This window comes from Amblyomma maculatum, chromosome 3, assembly GCF_055883805.1.
Source record: "Amblyomma maculatum isolate TAMU_Amacu chromosome 3, ASM5588380v1, whole genome shotgun sequence".
NCBI lineage: Eukaryota > Metazoa > Arthropoda > Arachnida > Ixodida > Ixodidae > Amblyomma > Amblyomma maculatum.
The window spans coordinates 68,481,102-68,498,174 of NC_139346.1; the positions used below are offsets into that span (position 1 = coordinate 68,481,102).

At 42.8% G+C, this 17,073-nt stretch overlaps 1 protein-coding gene across 1 annotated transcript; it reads left to right on the plus strand.

The window, feature by feature from the left end:
* The first annotated feature begins 1,672 nt into the window (after positions 1 to 1,672).
* LOC146194916 (glutathione S-transferase 1-like) lies at positions 1,673 to 13,715 on the plus strand. Its single transcript, XM_084596150.1, has 5 exons — positions 1,673 to 1,891; positions 5,414 to 5,472; positions 7,493 to 7,634; positions 8,599 to 8,769; positions 13,516 to 13,715. The coding sequence occupies exons 1-5, from the start codon at positions 1,751 to 1,753 to the stop codon at positions 13,651 to 13,653; spliced, it is 651 nt and encodes a 216-aa protein (XP_084452276.1). The 5' UTR covers positions 1,673 to 1,750; the 3' UTR covers positions 13,654 to 13,715.
* Positions 13,716 to 17,073: the final 3,358 nt, after the last annotated feature.

Sequence of the window (17,073 nt, forward strand, 5' to 3'; positions counted from 1 at the left end):
TGAACATGTTTCCTAAACAATAAACTAATGTACACGACAATGTTGCTCACTTAGCTGTTTTACTTCTGTTATAATTTACTAGAATATTTCATGATTAAAAGGACGACATATTGGCCAATAAGATCTCTAAATTTTATCAAAGATAAGCGCTTCAGCTTTTGTTGCCTCCCGTAAATAATAAGTTGCAGCCGTAAAAATTAACAAGTCGTTAAGTGCGAAATATGGAATTCCCTCCACGCTGTACTTAAGGGCCACAGAAAGAGGGCTCCTCGATGTTACACATACTGATGGATCACGACAGTTGTTTATGCCTGGACGTTCATATCTCTGCAGTAAAATTCAGTGATAAAACACAAAGTTTTGCGTATCAGAGCATTTTTCTAGCCATCCTCGTTACTCGAGTGTTTTGTGACAGAAAAAAGACCTGTATGCTTTATTTTGTGTTTCTAACAGTATACAGGCGTATTATGTACCACAAGCTCATGCAGTCGCGGGTATAGAAGAGAGATGGCATGCTTGCCGCAGCTGCGAACGGCATTCCATATGTGTTATCATTACTAGGATCTCTCTGGCTCTTTGGGAGTTTCAGTAGAGTCTCCAATCACTCCAAAATAATTCCACACAGCAGGTGGCAGAATAAGAGAAAAAAGTGGGAAGTGGAAGTAGGGAAGAGGGAGGTCTTCGCAGCTTAGTGTTTTCTGCGAACTTTGCCGCACCTGTGTCAGAAATGATCAAAACTGTGCTGAATGCGTGGAGGGAGGTCTCCGACTGCTACGTCTGCAGGCGTGGTTGTACCAGGCGACTTCAATCATTTATTTGCATATATTGTGCGTTTTATAACGTAACGGCTTAGTATATATACTACAGTTTCACATTGAATAATGTCATGGAGAAACTGACTTTTCTCTTTTCCTTCGTCCATATTTTTTAGATGTGCGAGCCACTTCACCTCTTTTTTTTACCCCACATCATATTTACACGCAGTGAAAGCTTCAAGGGCCAGAACTAGAGCTCAACAGACACCACAAACGCAGAAGAAGGGGAAAGAGTAAATATTACAAATAAAAAGCGTAGCTGAAAACACAAAGAGTAACTGAAGAACACTCATTACTGTTCTTGTATGATTAACTTGGTAACTGCTCAACGATGGAAGGGTTCTCTATGAAGCCTAAAGATTAGAAATGAATACGGGCCCTCTATTGAGTTTGCTTACGTGCTGCTATAGCCCTACATATTTGCAACAATGATTCGTAATATATGCTCACCAGTTTATTTGCGTTAGTAATAGTTGAAAGCCTAATGCCTATCAACGGTGCCTTGCAAGCGGTTACTTACTGTAACCAGAGCTTAAAACAGCCTTTGCATAGCTTTCCTCATAACTGTAAGCCTGGGAGAGCATTTTCTTTCGTAACAACAGAAATTAACGTTGCAAAAACCCGCCGTGATAACCACAGGAAACAAAACAAAAATGAGGAAAGAACCGTTAGCAATGGGGCGACCAGAACTTGAAACGTGGCAGAACTTTGAGGGCATGAAAAATATGTGGAGCCGTAATTTCGCCTTCCATTTCCTCTGAAGCACTGACTCACATCCGGCACTGCTCGCGGCCGGTGCCTGCAATATATTGCATGTAGAGCTTCTACCGGAAATGGTTTTCCCTTAAAAAGGAGTTCACAGCCAACTCACTGCACTCCTCCGCACTGCATCTTTTATTTGAGATAGTACAGAGATCTCTTCGTTAGTTGTCGCTATGCCTGTCGTGCTTTACAGCATTCCGGTCAGCCCGCCCTGCTGCTTTGTTCGCTCACTCGCCAAGCTCATTGGCGTTGAGCTTCAGTTGAAGAAATTAGATCTCACCAAGAAGGAGCACCTCACGCCAGAGTTCCTAAAGGTTTGCGTGCATAAGTCAAATCTCTCTTTTTTTTTCTGAACCCAAATGGAAACCACTAGGCTGTCTTGAGCTAAATGTGATTTGCTGAGAGTTGCTTTTCAACGCTAGAACGTTGACAGACCAGAAATTTTTCCCTATACTTCAAGCGCCTGTATCTATAGATGTTTTGGTAGGTCGATAGGGAATTTTCATTTTGTCAGGTTCAGGTGCAATCTACGGGTGATCGTTTTCTTTTCCTCTTTAGAAACCTACCAGAAGGTCGATCGGCCTAGAAGCGCAATGTGTTCTGCAATAACATTTGGATCATCTTTACTTGCGCTGCTAATGTTTCAAGGATAAGATAAAAAAGAAAGGAAAAGCTGTTGCGCTAATAACAGAACGTTGTTTTTAAGCAATGGGGCTGCATCATCCAGTACCATAAAGAAGGTGCAGTTTGAAGTTAGGCGCAGAGACACCAGCCAATGCACTCTTTTTTGTATGTGGCACCTGAAATTACATGTACGTTTATAACCTGCTTTTGTCACTTCGGTATAGCCTTATGACATCATACTTCGCTCACTGCTTTCAGGTGATCGCTTTCTCGCTGATCTCATGTGAATCGGCGCACAATGTCTGTGAAGATGCGGTTTGCACATGGAGTAATAATTGTGCTGCAACAATAACTGATATACCGCGTTTCCATGCTCCATTGGACGAAATTTGAGATAAACATTGATTGTAAAGCTTTCTATGTTTAGAAAATTATTGCAAAAACGTAAGAATAGAACGAGAAACGCGTATAAATGAGGTAAGTCGAGCGTTCTTTCAGGGGATCTCGCACTTTTGGAAAACCAGACTAAATGGAAACGCCGATACGCTTTGCCGTTTTTGCTGAAAGTAACCAATCTGCGGGATGTGCTTGCTTGTCATATGGGGGGTGGAACATTCAAGGCACTTCTGAAGGTGTATCATTGCACGGCAAGTGCGAAGATTGTCTTCGCTGAAAAGGGCTCTTAAATCTCTTTGGAAGTCTTAGTGGTCTTACGATTGAGAAGCATGATATGCAACCCGGTTATTTTGGTTTAGGCTTGACCAACGTTAATTCTCTCTAATAAATACCATCACCTACGTACTGCGCAAGATTGAAGTTTAGAAAAGAGTACAGCTTTCATCTAGAGCAGTTTGTTAGAAGGAATGAATCTCCAACAACATTTATTTCAAAGAACATAGCTCGCTAGAGGTAAAGGCCGGCTCTTAAAACTTTCTCATTCACTGCTCTGACTGCAGCACAGAGAAAAACAGCCAGCACTTGTAGGATTTAGGCTCGTGGATGAGGTGAACCAACACAAAATTGAGTTCTGTTGGCAAAATAAGAAGCGTGCCATAGTCGCTGATTCCTCCGTCGCATTACGCTGTCACCGATGGGAACTTTAGAAGGCTAATGTACTAAAGATGCTACGTCACTACTAAAGAATGTTCCGCCAAGGGCAAGGAGAATTAGCATGTGAATTCGGATCTGAGTCGAGTCACGAGGTGTCCCGTTGGCACATTACTGTTACCGATGGTCATGCTTTCGTTCACGGACCTTTGTCCATCCGGCGGTAGGTGTTGCACGGAAAGGTACAACCTTTCAGAATAGGTAGCGAAGAACTGGAAGTATTAGGCCAATATATATACTTAGGACACGTAGTAATCACAGATGCAGACCATACAAGGAAAATAAATAGGAGATTAAGATTGGGATGGAGCGCATTTGGAAAGTATTCGCAGATTATGACTAGCAGGTTATCGGTATATTTCAAGTGGAAAGTATAAACAGTTACATCTTACCTGCACTCATCTATGGCGCTGAAATATGCAGGCTAACGAAATAGGTTCGTGTTAAGTTGAGGATAACGCGGAGGGGTATGGAACGAAAAATGGCAGGAGTAACGTTAACAGACAGGAAGTGCGCAGAGAGGGTCAGAGAAATTACTCGAGTTAGTGACATTTTCGTGAAAATCAAGAAAGAAAAATGGGCACGGACAGGGCATGTAGTCCGTACAGAGCGCAACCAATGATCGCTTAAGGTAACAAATTTTATTCCAAGGGAAAAAAAGCGTAGCAGGTGGTGGCAGAACGTTAGGTGGGCGGATGAGGTTAGGAACTTCGCAGGGGTTAAGTGGATGCAGCAAGCACAGCACCGGGATAATTGGAGGAATATGGCAAAGGCGCTCGCCCTGCAGTGGGTATAGTTCGGCTGGTGATGATGATGACGACGACGACGACGACGACGACGATGATGATGATGATGATGATGATGATGATGATGATGATGATGATGATGATGATGATAAAGTTAGGAGCTTCATTCTCAGCCGGGAAAGAGCGCGGTACACCGGCTTTATAAAACTCTTGGTATAACCTCCATCGTGGAATTCAGTTACGGTAAATGCTTTTGGTTTCATTCATCAAAAATATTGCTCTTTGTTCAATGTGTGGTTTTTAGACTTTATGCGCCTTAGCACTAGCTTTGGGCATTTGTAGGATAGGATGTTTTCAGGTAAATATACAGTTAAAAACATTATTTTGTGTTCTTGCTACAGCCTAGTGTTTTCCCGTTTTCAAAGAGTCTTTTTGTAGTTGAATATTTTTAAAGCAACATCTTCACTTCACGATTAAATCTGCGAATGCCAGTTGATTTCTGACATCTCGGACTTGGCGGGTTTAAAATAAATAGGCAGCTATTGCGTTTTGATCTTTCACTACCGCGAAAGGATCAGCGTCGCGTGACACTGCAAGAAAGCATTGCCCAATCACCGCAGCCGATCGAGCAGCTTTTCTAACTGCTCCTTTCTCACATTGAGCATTGCGTGTCGTTGCGTACAGAACAATCTGGTGTCGCCTTACGGTCTTAGGATGCCGGCCTGGTCCCGTAGAAACTCTAAGTGTGCCCCGCCGTAAAGTGGTTCTCCAATGTATTCCCAAGGCTAGGTTTATACTGCTCTATATTTAAAAATTGCGTAGTTCTCCTGGCCGCAATCCCGGATTTTGCTGGTGGCGGTTCGTCACCTGCTATTTCCCTCTCCCTATCTCGCTCCGTGAGATTGAGGCACGAAGGAGACGGTGGCGTCGGCGCGAGCCCAGCTGGGGCTGCGCCGTGTCACGCGTCTTAGCCAACGAGAACGTGGATCGGCCTAACAGCTGCTGCGAATGACAGAGTGGCGCGTATCACATTTGAGGCATTCACCGTGCAATGCTGTACAAGCTCGCGTTACTCCGGACTGAGTAGAAAAGTATCGCTCCCAAACCCTCAAAATTAAAACTCTGCGCTAGGTCCTCTTGCCGCTCGGTGATAAGAAACCACGGTGTAACAAACACTGGAGATGATGCGAAAAGAGCTCAGGATGCGGCGGCGCCGCTTTTTGGATGAGCCCAGGCCTTCTTGTACTGCGGCGTAATTAGTGCTACGCATCTATTTCGGTTTTGATTAACTTTGCAAATCGGATGTTATTTTTTTCATCATTAGGTACTTCAAATGACGCCAGTAATTTACTTTTGCAGCTCAATCCATTTCACAAGGTGCCGACGCTGGACGATGCGGGATTTGTCGTGTATGAGAGGTAAGCTAGCGAGCTAATTATGTGCTGCGGTTCAAAAAATATTTCACACCAATATAGAAGTTTGCTGGAGGTAGAGTACAGCAGGAAGCTAAAGTCAGTGTGGCCAAGGAGAAAGTACGGGATTCTATTTGTTAGTTCTGCTCTTGAGCTGAATTAGTGCTGCAATCAGTGTACCGATGAAATATAACTAACAAGACACAAAGCAGAAGAAATACAATAAGTCGACAGAAGGACCACAGCCCATAACTGACTACAATAGTAACTCACTCCAGAAGCAGATATAGGAAAAATAGACTCTTTTCTCCTTTTCTTCGCTTCGCTGACTTGGCTTTATTGAGTTTTGAATCCTAAGAAGATTCCGAGCTTCCTTCAAGTTCTTCAGCAGTGGCTTAGTATATGATATAAGATATAAATGCGTCGGCTTCACATCGTTTGGTAGATGGTATAACATTAAATTGCGCTGGCTTCACAAGGCTTGCGCGTATTGAAGGAAGTAAAACTGTATTTGCGACATTGTAGAAAGCAAAGAGGGAAAAGAGTTGTAAAAGGACCATTAAAATGAGCATAAGGCATGCGTTGAGCATGCTTGATATCTGACCTACAAATGCATCGACACAAAGTGGAGCCCCTAACATAGGGTACCAAGGAAAACACCAAAACAGCACCAATGCCCTCTATTGTGAACTGCTACTTACGCTTTATGAACTTTTAAAACAGGAGGTCATCAATGCTTTCGCTAAGAATTGGACCTTTTTTTCTTCTATGAAATGTTCGTTACTTACCATGAGTACTAGCAGTAGTAGCAGACGATTCTATTAAGGTACACCACTTAGACGCCCGTTGCATCAATCGCTTGCTAGACGAGTATTCGCTATTCTTCCCTCTCCTCATCATCAAGCCAATCTAGCCATCTCCTACAGCATGAGAAGTGGCGGGTAAGAAATCCAGTTGAAATGTAACCAGGCAAAAAAATAGGTAGGGGCCTGAAAGGAAGGTAAGATGAAACTTGGCACATCTCGGCGGAATTGCTAAAGATACAGTAGCAGTGGATGGGTGGTGCGTTGACCTGTATCGGCCAAAGAATACGTCTCCTGCACAGAAAGAATACGATCTGGTTCGGGGTAGAGTTTGCAGTAACTTGGTATGAGTGCGATCACAGCTTGTATATAGCACACATTAAACGCACAGTTTCAACTAAGTAACGCAGTTTGTTCTTGAGGAGCTCACTCTTGCTCATAAACAATGAATGTCACTAAATGATAACGCAAATAACGGAAACCGCTCTCTCCACCAATCAAAGTATCGACCTTTCGGCGCGAAAGTTTCCTCGACTGGCTGAAGAGTGACTAAAGCATTGATCACTTTAATTCGCGGTAACGAACCCTTTTAGCTACAGAGGTAAGGTTTAATAAGAAACACGGAAAACTTGTTGGCTTAACTATTTTTACCCTAAAATTCTCTATGCGGCCGCAAAAATTGAAATGACCAGAATTGTACAAATAATAATTTTTGTTCTGCAAAAAAAAAAAAATGATTACAGCAGGTTATTGAAGTGTCCAGAGTGTTTTATTTACACCCTGGTAAATATCCGACAAAATTAAATACTGAGTGTTCCCTACAACCTCGCTTGCAGTCAGGATAGCGCTGTTAGTGGCAAATCTCTTGAGCAGGTATTGCATTCCGCAGCCAATAATACGGAAAGAAAGAAATCGAGATCCTGAACGAAGCGGCTCAAAAATATTTCATGTTCAAACCTTTGCTAGTCGGTTCATGACAGCTTCGAAACTACTGCCAAATATTCAGATTCAAGAGGCATGAGGATCTTGTTAGCATGAACGTGTTATATTCAAAATGAGCGAGGGTCAGGTAAAGAAAGAACAGGCGGCAGTTTACATCTTGACCTCGCACAAAAGGTTGAGGAAAAATTCGGTAGCTATTTTTATGTAAAGTTCCTGCAAATTTACAGTATCTATGGGCACTTCAAAATTTGCACCATTATGTGTTTGTTATTGCTCCGCAGCATCGCCATCGCCTACTACCTGCTGCGCAAATATGCTCCCAAGTCTGAGCTGTACCCAGAGGACATCAAGCACCGCACTGACATTGACCGAATTCTCGCAACTATCTCTTGTACCATATATCCCCACAAGTCTGCCTTCTTTGTGAGTAAAAAGTTGGTGCCCTTGGTCGGCTCATTGTCTGTATTAAAAAGACTAAAATATCAACAAAAAACATTTTCTGATCGTCTAATTTTTTACAAGCTTTCCGCGCAGAGCATTATAGCAAACATATTACTCTTGTGAAATTTAGGCGAATAACAACGTCTATAACCAAGATGCGAAAGCACACTGCACGAGTCTGTAAGGACGATACGTATCCAAACATGTTAGCTGTAGTATTACATAATTTTCTTCTTTGCCGGTTTGAGCAGCAACGTTACCAACAGTGATGGTACACTTTTAAATTTTTCAGCAGAATTTCTTTTCTGCAAGAGTGCAAAGAGCGAGGTTTTCGAATCAGCTCATGGTTCAAAATTTCGTCGCCAATCGGCCGAATCACAGTGTGAAATGTAACAGCTTAAACATAGGATTATAAATATAACCTCAAGCATAATGTAAAAAAGGTTTGCTCGTCTCTGTACGTTCATCTGCCAGTGTAGAGTATATGTTCCATCATAAGCGGGTCTCATCCACTAGCGCGTAAACAAGGTATTCTACAGATTACGCACCTGCATTGCATGTAGCTGAAATGGACATTTTTTGGTAATGCTCTTTGTGTCTCTTACACCTCACTTATGAACGTGAGGAAACCATTTATGCCGCGATTTGACCTATTGCTGCCAAAGAAAAAAAACTTATATTTTTTTCTTCGAGTCTAGAGTTTTCAGTCTTTATCTGCTGCGGGGAAAACGCCTTTACATTTGCGTCGAGAATGAGCGGCGAGGCTTTACAGTATCATAAAGAAATGCTCCTGCAAGTTGGCGCTTCCTGTGGCGCTGTTTAATAGCAAACCCAAATCACAGCGAAAGTGACTAACGAAGGGTGTAAACGCAGCAATGTTACAATGCGTTAATGTAACAAGAATTTGTGATCGCCGCTCACTGAAGCGTTTTTTTTTTTTGTGCAGCGCACCCGCGCCTTAGAGGGGACAAAGCCAAGCAAAGAGGAAGTGGCCGCATTCGAAGAGAATGTACTAAAGAACTTGGAGCATCTTATCGGTGATGGCAAGCACGCTGTCGGTGGCAAGCTAACTTTGGCTGACCTATACCTGCTAGCGAACATCGTCGCTGTATTCGAGGTAAGCCATGAGTGTAAGATAGACACTCCCAATCTAACTTTTGTGCTGTTTAGTTGCGCTTGCCTGCCGTCTGGAAGTAGCGACAAAGGTAACTGTTGAAATATCATGTTATTTTCGGGCTTCGCTCTATTCGAGAATCATCTTATAATGCTAGCCAGTAATACAAAGGCACCTTTAACATTCACTTTTGTCCTTTGTCACACACATCGCGTAGCAGGGTATAAAATGAACTTCCGGGAGCAAAACGTTTAAACAGACAACGGCTTTAGCTTTAGTGCCCGCATTACGGAAACAAACGTTCGGTATCCTATACTATGCTACTATAACCTGGTATATCTCGCCTTTTCGCTTTTAACTATCCTATTTATAGCCTTTGAGCAATGCTTTATAACGACATTGAGGCCAAGGTATGGCCATAAGAATTGCAAATTTCCCTACGATTTTTTTCACACAATGCGTACAGCACAAAGGCCGAAACCTGTTGGATACATTCACTTATCCCACAGTACAGCATGTAAGGATGCTTATTCCTTTGTGATGAGAAAGTTATTGCTAATATTTGAACAAGGTGGGCTGATTGGTCGTAAAGGAATCTCTGACACGTTATTGAAACTTCGCGCAAGCCAGAGCTATGGCCACTTTAAAATTACAGTATTCCCAATTCTGCCGTAATTTTGCCGGCACGATGCGTTTGTAGTGCAGACGCGTAGAAGTTTCCCACAGCATGTGCTTCATTCCTGAGGCCTTCAATAAACCAAAGATCAGCCATCCAACAATGTACACATAAGTCTTGTCCACGACATACTAGAACTAATTGCGCCAACTGCTGAGTCGCTCAGATTCGGTCATGAAAAGTTTTTTTATGGCAAACGTGCTAACTTAACTATTTTATAAATTTGTATATCTTTGCCATACACGAAGGTAAACAGCCACTAACGCCGGTGAAAGCACAGAGGATTGTGAGATTGGATTCCTTCGTATGTGTCTCATAAGACGCTGCTCAATCCACACAGGTGGTGGTTAGGGTACCTGCATGTTTAATTTGAAAACGGTCGAAACTTTGCAGCGTTTCCGTGGATAGAGGGAAAGGAGCAGGAAAGATTGCCGCAACAACTTCACCGGTAGTGTCATATCTATCGCAGACGAAAGTGGCGCTAACCATCGTCTCATGTCACGATATGTAGGCCTTCTGCCATCAATCTGAGATGGAGCTGGAAATCTAGCTGCGCATTTTTCTGCTGTGGAATGCAAGCAGATAAATCAAACTAGTCAGTATTTTCTCCTCAAATTCTAGACAAAGGAAAAAATATACACCTTCAACGATTCGCATTAGATCACGTTTTAGCCAAATAATACAAATTGTTTACAAAACAATACAAAACAGGTTGAGTCGCGAAACACTCGCTATACAATCTGTAGAAATTGTATGCGCAAGTTTCTGCGATGCGTAAGTGGTACCGACACATGGTTTTTCTGCCTCACGTTTTTTCTTATTCTGTATGAGTCGTTCCATGCCAGCGCTCCAGTACAGCCAGGTTTGCCTAGCCAACTTGGTAGCAACATTTACCTGCAGCTGTCTGCTTAAAACTTTTTACCTCTTCAAGCGTTTATCTGAATGATGAATGCACACCCCAACGAAAGCAAGACTAAGACAGAAAAGAGACAATTACTCATGTTGTTTCTGTTAATTGTGATTTTACTCTAGAGCACGTATCGGCTGCCTCAAAAAGCACAGTGTTGCAATGTTTCTACGCTCACATCATTAAATAGAGGAAAATATATTTAGCATGAAATGACTTTGGCTTCGATACTGTCCGCAGTAAGTTACCAGTTTCTTTAAAACGAAGCAATGTTGAAGGTAAAAGGAATATAAATTTCTGCCCGGAAATCAGCGTACAGATAAAAAAAAAGACTGAATAAACTCCCCGACTTGAATTCGAACAAAATCATCGCAAACGCATCAGCTTATATGACTGATACCTAAGCGCACTTGATTGTCTCTCACACATATCAGCGCCTCTGGTTGAACATTTGTTTCCAATAACCTCTTTTACAGTGGAAATGGGGCAAATCTGGAATGAGTTACACAGGCTAGGACACAGTGAATAATGCGGTGCGGTGCGTCGTACTGGTGGACATGGCGGCGCATTTATGGTGATAGTAGCGGGCGCAGAAGCATTAGTGAAAACTTATAGCAAAATATCCCAAACAATTGGAAGCTTAGTCTCAATCAAGGTCATCATCATCGCTATCGCTTCACGCCGGGTGCGATCCGCATGTACACTAGCGTAGTTGTTGGCAGCATTGCGACACTGTTGGACGGAACCTGATGGTTTCATAATCATCTTAGATATCTGTAACAAACGACAGGTCTGACAACAAAACAAGCAAACTTTCGACGGGGGTGCCAGGGGACTCTTTGCGTAGTAACATGCAATGAACAAACTGAATTAGAACACGTCCAGCGACATAGAAAAACCGACTAAAGCCGTACTAAAAACTCAAATCTCTAACCTACTTTAACCGTGTCGTAGTGTTTTTTCTCTACGTGTCGTCGTACAATATGCTACACTGCTTCGCCATGCAAAACTTTCTTGCTCATGTATACTAACGATTTGCCGCCGGAAGCGGTACACCTTGTCAACCCCATCCATTTCAAGAAAAAGATCAAAACCATAATTTTTTAACTGCCATGTAATATAATGTAATGCCCTATAACAGGGGCCTTTGAGGTACAATAAATAAATAAATAAATAAATAAATAAATAAATAAATAAATAAATAAATAAATAAATAAATAAATAAATAAATAAATAAATAAATAAATAAATAAATAAATAAATAAATAAATAAATAAATAAATACGTACAAGATAAGGGCTTATTACAGAACCTAGAAAGGGCGTGAAGTAAGCAACCTCATACCCCGAGTAGCGAAAACAAGGTGCAGCAGTTCTTTTCTTTCAACACCTACTCGAACTGCTAGAAAGCAAAAACATCAAAGCTGACTTTAGCACTGAAGAAACGTAGCTTTATGGAGCAATTGGTGCATGGCGCTACATCCCAGCGTCGTCCAGTGTGTTTTTCTCTTTGTGAACACGTCCTTTCCGATGGCTTTTCTCACGTATCAGAGCTGTTTTCATAACCGTGAAATTGCTCTGGAAAGCGAGCCGGGAGCTGTCAGGTGTATAGCGTTTTTAATAATCATTTATTTGCAAGAAGTTTAAAAAGGAAATTTTTGTGTAAAAATAATTCGTTCAACCTTTTGAGTATCAGGGTTACGTGAGGTCAGAAATAATCCTTCCCCTCCCCACTTGCTCTACATTGACAACACGAGGATGTATGAAAATCAAGAATTTTTGACATGGGCGTAGGTGAAGCAGAATCCCAAAAAGAGGGAAGAACTTGTTTTCCCAACTCTCTGTATCTACAGCTTGACCTACTACCTAAATACAGGTCAAGCGCACTTTGTAAATATTAGCATAATGTTACCACAAAGAAAAAGATTGTCGATATTCTCACCAGGTGCAGATACATACCTACAAAAAGGAGGACTTTCGGCATGATATTGAAAGGGTGAAGATGAATTCAAGGCTGGTAACGCCACCTTCTTGCTATGTCATGTTCGGGTATTGGAGTGAGTGAAATTAGCAGGGCTCTATACGCCTGGAATATATTAGCCAAGGCTGGCAAAGTCGTTTAGGGAGAAGAATCTGCAAAAGCTTCCGACGGGAAGCCTTACCCTAACCTTGTTAATGCGATCTTCATATATGCCTTTTTAAAAGGCACTCGTGAGAGGAACAAATAGAAAAAAACGGGCACTGTTTTTGTTCTACTCATGATTGTGATATTTTTTTGGGCGTTAACTTTTCTAAAACAAATCGACAAAAAGCGGTCTCCAATATCCGCGCTTCATATTCTCGGAAGTCGATTCGTTTGCAACCGTGATATCAAATGGAATGCTGTAACAATAGTCTGAAGAAAATGTAACAATAGAAATGCCACAAATGTCTGCTTTCGCACAAATAATGCATAACGTTATGTTCACGTGTACGCAGTTTGCTGTATACGACATCGCGATGCTTCCCACGTAAAATTGCTTCTATGTTGACATTACGTTTGCTCAATTGGTGCGCGGAACTTTGTACTTGACCACATATGTAAAGTGTATTCTTAAGAGAGCCAGACATTCCTCATTGATCTGCTCATAAACTGTAGAAGTCTGCACACTGCCGTCTGCACGCTGGCTCTGCCTTGTATGGAAATGGAGCAATGGTGTAATGGAAATTCCTAAATAATAATTGTAGCAGTAGTTACTTTGTCATTTTAGACTTTTATGAATGTTATCTGGGCCATCTGCGTAAGGGCAGACGTCCTGATGTCCTTACGGCGCAGCCGAAGTTTTAACACCGACGCCATAACTGAATTTTCACTTCAGTGGTGATGGAGGTGATGGAGGTGAGGAGAGCAAGGGATAGTTTTTATCACAATATCCTGCAGTCTTGTTCATTGCCTCTCTCCAAGCATGAACGGAGGCGCTTTCTTAACGTACAAGACAATGTGTTCATATGCGACTGATGCTTCAATGCTGGGGGCTTGAGCCCTCTTGTTTCCGTGCGGTGGGTAACCAATGCTTGCGCTCTGCTCTACCGTGTTTTTAATGAGAGTTATGACCTAAGGGGACTACCATTTTGAGTTCCCTCACTGCTCGTTCTTTTGTACCCATGTCTTTATTCTTCTTTTCCAGACCGGTTGTTTCGACAGAGTCAAATATCAAAAATTAATTGATTTTTACGAACACATTAAGTCCAAACTTCCGTTCTTCGAGGAGATCTACGGGGTGCCTATAAACGCCGTTAAGCAGCGCTGGGCTGATCTTAAGTGAGATGAAGAAATCGTGTGAAGACTTCCGGTAGAAAAAAGTCGATTTCAATAAAGATTTATTTTTGTGTGCGCAGTGTTCCACCTGTTCATTATTTCGACCTGTGCTTCTAACTGAAGTAATGTTGCTGGGACACCCCCCGTTGCCTATTATAAATTAAACATTTTAGGGTCTTGGAAAATGCGTATTGCTAGCCGGGCGGCATGAATTTTTTTCCGTGGCCGTTTATCCAGGGGATCCGAAATTTACCCCGCTTCAGCACGTTATTCTGGGTTCCATTTTGATTTGAACCATTCACGTATGTACTCAGTATGGAGAGCTTGACAGAACAAATGAGGAGGCACTACTTTATAAACAGTGCGAAAAAGGAAAACATGAAATCATCCGTCTCGCACTGGTAACTGCAGAGATCCAGGAGATCCCGGTCTACGGCTGACCGGGATGAGACGGTTGGCGCCGAGCTGCGCCTCGGATCCTCACCAACCTTTTGATGGGGATCAATGAATATTCTCTCTCTCTCACAGGACCTCTTTCTTTTTCTTTCTTCCTTTCTTTCCTCTTTCTTTTTCATTTGTTCAATCCTTATTTCTCTCTCTCTTTCTTCCTCTTTTTCGTTCCTACTTTCTTCCTTTTCATTTTTTTTTGTTCTTTGTTGCTGCTGTACAATACAATATATGCAAACATGCAAAGGCTCTCTGTCGTGTCAGTGACAGGATATCTATAGATATTCAAAAAGCTGTATCTCTAATCCAGATAGAGGCAGCGAACGGCAATAAAATTCATGGAGGGTAGATTGGGAAGAGGAAGATACTGAGTATTGCTAAAGCTTTAAAGCACTTGTTCCTGAAATAAGCAAGAGCTCTAAGGATTGGGGGTGCCATTTTCAAAACTGAAATTTGCACGATTTGAGACATCCAGGAGGCGGTGAGATGTTACCTGACAGCTTTGGAATGCTATGAGATTGATGAGATCATTCTCTAGCAGGTGCATGATATCTAGTGGGCATTATTTTCATTTGCAGGTACACTTTAAGCGTGTGCGCCAGGTCCTTATATTTGTTTAGGAACGTTGTTTAACTACAGGGATTGTGCTCCTTCAACTACGAAAAGTACGCAGCTGCTGCTGCTCTTTAGCTGTTAGAGACCCATTTATTTTGTCACTACGAGAACGGAGGGGGGGGCGGGAGGGGGCGGAAATCATACTGCTGGCCCCCTTGAATGAAGCTGCGGCTTATATCGTCCTCTCTTCTGTTCCTCTCGTGCCAGTCTCACTTACACGATGGGTAACTCCTATTTTGACATGAGGCTGCGCGCGGGAAGGGAACTATAGATTCGGAACCAGCTTGGGCAGCAGCAGGTGCGTAGAATTTTCTTTCCGTGCTACCCGAACATTACCGGGGACGACGGTTGTGGGTTGTGGACTCGTTTACTGTATTCTAGGACCGAAATATTCAGTCCGGCGCCCGCCTGTGCAGCTCCAGAGCTTCTAAGTAGGAAGGGCCTGTTTAGCACGGTTCTGCCTCACCACCGGTCGGTGCCGGTGTCGACGCGCGATGAGCCATAGATGTGCGACCTGCATCGGTAACATTTCTTCCATCGTGACGCGTCATGCGCAATAACCCATTCATTGGCCATGAGGCCTGACAACCTCCTTAGCACCACCGCGAGCCATTGTGTAGTGCCGCGACCCCGCTTTCAGATATTTTTGTAAGGCTGTGAGTTTGAGGAGGCCTGTGGATTAATCATCATCATCATCAGCCTGATTATACCCACTGCAGGGCGAAGGCCTCTCCCATATTTCTCCACTTAACCCGGTTCTGTGCTAGCTGCATCCACTTTACCCCTGCGAACTTCTTAATCTCCTCCGCCCACCTAACTTTCTGCCGCCCCCTGCTACGCTTTCCTTCCCTTGGAATCCAGTTTGTTACCCTGAGCGACCATCTGGTATACTCTCTTCGCACTGCATGTCCTGCCCATGTCCATTTCTTCTTCTTAATTTCTACTAGAATGTCGGTAACTTGAGTTATTTCTCTGACCCACTCTGCACGCTTTCTATCTCCTAATGTTACCCCTACTATTTTTCGTTCCATAGCCCTCTTGGTTGTCCTCAACGTAAGTAGAACTCTCTTGGTTAGCCTCCACGTTTCAGCCCCATAGGTGAGTACAGGCAAGATGCAACTGTTGTATACCTTCCTCTTGAGCGATACCGGTAAGCTGCTAGTTATCATCTGCGAGTGCTTGCCAAATGCGCTCCATCCCAGTCTTATTCTTCTTGTTATTTCCTTTTCATGGTCCGGATCTGCGGTTACTACCTGTCCTAAGTAGACATATTCGCCCACTACCAGTATTTCGCTAGCTAATGTAAACTGCTATTCCTTCCCGAGGCTGTTGAACATTACCTTAGTTTTCTGCATATTGATTTTCAAGCCTACCTTTCTACTTTTCCTGTCTAGGTCATCAATCATTATTTGCAGTTCATCCCCTGAGTTGCTTAGCAAGACAATGTCATCAGCAAATCGCAGATTACTGAGGTATTATCCATCTACCCTTACCCCTAACTGCTCCCATTCCAAGTCTCTGAATACTTTCTCTAAACAAGCTGTGAATAGTACTGGGGAGATTGAGTCTCCTTGCCTAACACCTTAATTTATGGCAATTTTGTTACTTTCTTTATGCAGAACTATGGTTGCTGTGCAGCCACTATATATATCTCCCAGCACTTTCACGTACGGTTCGTCTACCCCCTGATTTCGTAATGCCTGCATCACCGCGGAGGTTTCAACTGAGTCAAATGCTTTTTCGTAATCAATGAATGCTATGTATAAGGGCTGGTTATATTCCGAGCATTTTTCTATCACCTGATTGATGGTATGGATATGATCGATGGTAGAGTACCGTTTCCGAAACCCTGCTTGATCCTTTGCTTGATTGCAGTCTAAGGTTGTACTGATTCTATCAGCGATTTCCTTAGTAAATGCCTTATACGTAACAGACAGTAAGCTGATTGGCGTGCAATTTTTAAGGTCCTTAGTGTCCCCTTTCTTCTGAATGAGGATAATGTTTGCATTCTTCCATGGTTCCGGTACCGTCGATGACACGAGGCACTGCGTATACATGGTGGCCAGTTTTTCAAATTTCCCCCTTTTCATAGCTTCTAGTGCTTTCTTGACCTCGTCCTTCGTCACTGGTGGAACGTCTGACTTTTTCCTTACCGCCGATTTCATTACGGTCCTGACTACTTTGGCTACTGTAGAGATCTGTATAGAACTCCTCGGTTACTTTGACTATCTTTTCCATATTAGTGATGACGTTGCCCGCCTTGTCCCTTATCGCATACATCTGGTTTTTGCCTATGCCCAATTTCTTCTTTACCGCTTTAAGGCTTCCCCCGTTCTTTACGGCATGCTCAATTTTCTCCATGTTA